We start from the raw sequence: 4,233 nt of genomic DNA on the forward strand, positions 1-4,233 counted from the left end.
GGCAAGGACCCTTGCTTTTATTAACACAATTTGTCCTAAGGCAAGATGGAGATAATACACTTCAAAGGGTAAGGTTTCAAAGGGTACAGAGTCCATTGTCAGTTTGGGGAATAGCCTACAGCTGTTCAGGTGTTTGGCCGGTAGGAGGCAATAATATGTAGATTACGATGCCTTTTAGCTGTCTGGCAGCCACAATCAGTTTAATGTAGCCTATTCAGGTTTGGGGAAATGCCTTTAGCCATTCCCAGATGCAGGTGACTACATGTTTGACTCAACCCTGCTGAGTCCCCAAGTCTCATCAACCTTTTGATGAAACTCTTGAAATTATGACATGCTGGAATTGGTTCCCGGCACCTCACCCGTAAATAAGATGTAGTCAAACTTGTGTTTCAGAAGCTGCCCGGTCTCCTCGGGCCCGCCCAGCATCACGGCAAAGCAGCTCTGCAAGGGGGGACCGCAGCTCAGGGGACTCTGTGGGCCCCGGGACAGCCGGACATCCCAGGCGGGCAGGGGCAGGGATGCGGGACACGGGGCTGAGGGGGTAGGGCCACGCTCACCTGGTCCAGGTACTGGGGCAGCACCTCGGCCAGCACCTTCTCTGTGCCCTGGCTGATTTCTGACGGCTTCAGCACCACGCAGTTCCCTGCAGGGGCAGATGGGGGAGACACAAGGGGGCGCTGCTGTCCCCACACCCACCCCGGGGCTGGCATCGGAAAGCAGAGGTGCCGGGAGGGTGTGCGAGTCTAGAGCACAACGTAATGGAATTCTGGGGCTCCCCTGTGGGAAGGGCTAGTGGGCCAGGAGGGCTCGGACCCTCTCCTCATCCTCACCGGCCGCGAGGGCGCCCACCAGGGGCAGCAGGGTCAGGTTCACGGGGTAATTCCAGGGGCTGAGGATGAGCACCAGGCCGAAGGGCTCCTTCCGGATGAAGGCGGAGCTCAGCTGCGTTAACTGGGGTGCAAGATGGACGGTGAGGCCCAGCTAAGGACACCCCTAAGTCCCCTACTTCCAGGGCCCTTGAGGTGCCTGTGCAGTGGCATCCCCATGAGGAAGCGGCCCAGGCCCTTGAGCTGCGCAGTCCCTGAGAGTCAGGGACTCACCCTGGCTCAGGGGTGCGAGGGGCCCAGCCAGCAGCTCACCAGGTTCTTGGCCACTGGCTGGTCCTTCATCCAGGCGTGCAGGTTCCGGAGCGCCAGGTCCACCTCCTTCTGGCACAGGATGATCTCGGACACGTCCGCCTGGAAGGCGGACTGCGGCGGGTGAAATGCAAGGGTCAGGCCCGGGGCAGGCCGGGGAAGGGGTCTAGTGTGAGGGGTCCCCCGAGGTCCCTACTAGGGACATGGAAACAGGCTCCGGGGACAGCACAGCCGGGCACTGCACGACCCTGGGCAGGTGGCCTGGGCTCCAATTCCAGCTCTGCCACTTCCCAGCTGCGGAAATTGGACACGTAATGTAACCCCCACTGTCTCAGTTTCCGCATCGGTAAGGGAACAACGATCGAACCTGCCTTGCAGGTTTGAGGAGTTAATGCTGACAGTGCCTGAGTGCACTGCGTGCCAGGGAAGGTCTGTGAAACGAACAGGGGTGAACTGGGACATGGCCAGCTTCCCCTCCCCTGCCTGCCTCCCGCCACCCCTCACCTTGCGCAGGTCCTGCGCCAGCGCCTCCTGCAGCAGCTGCTTGTTGTCCTGCAGGAAGCGGCCCAGGCCCTTGAGCTGCGCAGCCCGGAACTCCGCCGGCCGCGTCCGCCCCGAGCTGAAGGCCTCCCGCAGCCGCTGCAGCGTGTCCTCAAAGGGGTCCATCCTGCCGGGGTGAGGGCAAGGGGGAGCATGGGCAGGGATCCCCACCTTCTCAGGTGCCTGCTTCACCCCCTCCTGCACCCATGTGGGCTCACAGACACCCTCACTGGACTCAGGCGAGCTGAAGTCCCGCAGCCGCTGCAGCGTGTCCTCGAAGGGGTCCATCCTGCCGGGGTGAGGGCAAGGGGGAGCATGGGCAGGGATCCCCACCTTCTCAGGCACCGATCCTGCCTCTGCCTGCCCCACATGGGCTCACAGACACCCTTACTGGGACTCACGTGTGACCCCAGAGGCCCAGGGCTGGCCCTGCACCCCACCAACACACATATCTTCATGCCTCCCCTCCACCCAGAACACCAGACCACAAGCAAAACCCGGGAGCAGGGCTCTTTGGTCAGTGCCCCCTCTGGGCCTAACCCAGGCCCTCTGAGGGCTCTGCCTCCGAAGCCACAGAGCTTTTGAAGTGGCAGATGGGGAAACTCAGTGTCTCTGTCTCTGTGTGTCTCTGTCTCTGTGTGTCTCTGTCTCTGTCTCTGTGTGTGTCTGTCTCTGTGTGTCTTTGTCTCTGTGTATGTCTGTCTCTCTCTCTCTCTCTCTGTGTGTCTCTATCTCTGTGTGTGTCTGTCTCTGTGTGTCTCTGTCTCTGTGTGTCTCTGTCTCTGTGTGTGTCTTTGTCTCTGTGTGTGTCTGTCTGTCTCTCTCTCTCTCTCTCTCTCTCTCTCTCTCTGTGTCTCTGTCTCTGTGTGTGTCTCTGCCTCTCTGTGTGACGTCCATCCCAGGTGCTGCTCCACTTCCAGGCGTGGGAGAAGCAGGCAGAGGGAGTCTGGGGACCCCAATCCCAGCTCAGCTATCATTTCCCAGGTGAGGCAAGCAGGACAGGGGTTCCCTGCCTTCCTCAACCGTCCTCGTCTGTGTCCGCACCGTGCACACCGGGAATGCCTGGGGACAGCTTCAGGCTCAGCTTGTCCATGGCCCAATCCAAAGGCCCAGACCCACCATTGCCCAATAAAACGAGGAAGCAGACCCGTGGCTGGGGGCTGAGGTCCCCAGCGTCCCCACGGGGCCTGGAGTTGGACGGCTGGCTCCTGCTTCTCATCCTCGGTGCCTCCCTCCTCGCCTCCCGCTGCAGGGAGCAGGGACCCGGCTCGCTGAGGCCGGCTGACCCTGGTGGACCTGCTCCACAGAGATCACCACAGCAGACTTGGCCAGCGCTCGGAAGGAACCCAGTCTAGACATGGAACAACGCTGACAGGGAATACGGCAGCCTTACAGCCGTGAGCGGGTTGTGCAGGCTCTGTGGGAGGCCGGCCAGAGGCTCTGACTGCGATGGGGAAGCAGGTGCTCCGAACAGAGGGCTCAGCCTGTGCAAAGGCCCTGTGAGGGCAGATCTTGAGAGCAAGATGCAGCTAGACTTCACTAGGGAGTCGAAATCTATTCTGTGGGCGACAGATGTACTGCAGCCCCAGGAGGGGGGCAGAGCTGGCGTCTGGAGCTGAGCGTGTGGCGTGCATCATCGGACCTGGGCCTCCAAGTCTTACTGTCATGCATTGTAAGGATGAGAAACCCAGGCTCTGAGAGCCGGCCTGAGTTGCCCTCCCAACAGCTGGGATATGGGGAAGCCAGCTTCCCAGCCCCCCCTCCCGCCCCCAGCTCCACCCACACCATGCAACCTGCGCCACCCTGCACCTGAGCTTTTTATCTCAGCATCTTTGGGCAGCTTCCAGATTGCTTCCAGCGAGAATGCAACACCTCCCAAACCAGGAACAAACAGTCTCACCTTTAGAACCTAAAACCAGGCTCAGTTCTGGCCTCTCCTCCCAAGAAGCTCCCTTTCCTCCCCCCCCACCCCCCACCATGCACAGCCCTGGGGACACCTGCTTGGCCCCTGCTAGCCCCTGCCTCCTCCCCCACCCTGGGGCCAGGCCAGCCCTGGGCCAGGACCATGGGTCCCTCTGAGACTGCTCCCAGGTGTCTCCATGGGGGACAGTGAGACTCAGACAGTGTGACCTGAGGACATGCAGCACAACCCCGGGCAGGACAGCACCCACCCCCTGCGTGGAGCCAGGCCCTGGCCCATGGGCGCTGCCCTGTGGCCCCACATCTCATACCCCCAGTGCCTTTCACCCTCTGGCCCCTCTGCCGCTGCCCCTTGCCCCACAGCCCCACATACCCCAGTGTTGGCTGTGCCCTTGAATCCTTCACCACGCCTTTGCCCTCAGTGCCCGACATTCTGCTTCCAGATGAGCCTTCTCTGCCCCTGCCCAGGTCTCACACCTGCCTCTGCCAGCTGCTAATCCTCCTCAGAGGCGCTGGCCACACAAGACTCCCTCTGCCCGCTTCGCCCACGCCTGGAAGTGGAGCGGCACCTGGGCAACCTGACAGAACCACTGGGCTAGTCCAGCTGCCGCCCTGTTCACACACCTACACTTCTCCC

General features: G+C 61.4%; 1 protein-coding gene across 1 annotated transcript in view; it reads right to left on the reverse strand.

Annotated features, from left to right (window-relative positions):
• LOC102255064 (aldehyde dehydrogenase family 3 member B2-like) overlaps window positions 1-1,868 on the reverse strand; it is a 4,795-nt gene extending 2,927 nt beyond the window's left edge. Inside the window, exons 1-5 of the mRNA XM_005864336.2 lie at window positions 1,641-1,868; window positions 1,140-1,250; window positions 831-951; window positions 558-643; window positions 360-441 (exon numbers count right to left, since the gene is read on the reverse strand). Coding sequence (XP_005864398.1) covers window positions 360-441; window positions 558-643; window positions 831-951; window positions 1,140-1,250; window positions 1,641-1,802 — 562 coding nt within the window. The 5' untranslated portion in view covers window positions 1,803-1,868. The remainder of the gene's footprint in view (window positions 1-359; window positions 442-557; window positions 644-830; window positions 952-1,139; window positions 1,251-1,640) is intronic.
• Between the last annotated feature and the right edge of the window lie 2,365 nt (window positions 1,869-4,233).

This window comes from Myotis brandtii, unplaced genomic scaffold, assembly GCF_000412655.1.
Source record: "Myotis brandtii unplaced genomic scaffold, ASM41265v1 scaffold187, whole genome shotgun sequence".
Lineage (NCBI taxonomy): Eukaryota > Metazoa > Chordata > Mammalia > Chiroptera > Vespertilionidae > Myotis > Myotis brandtii.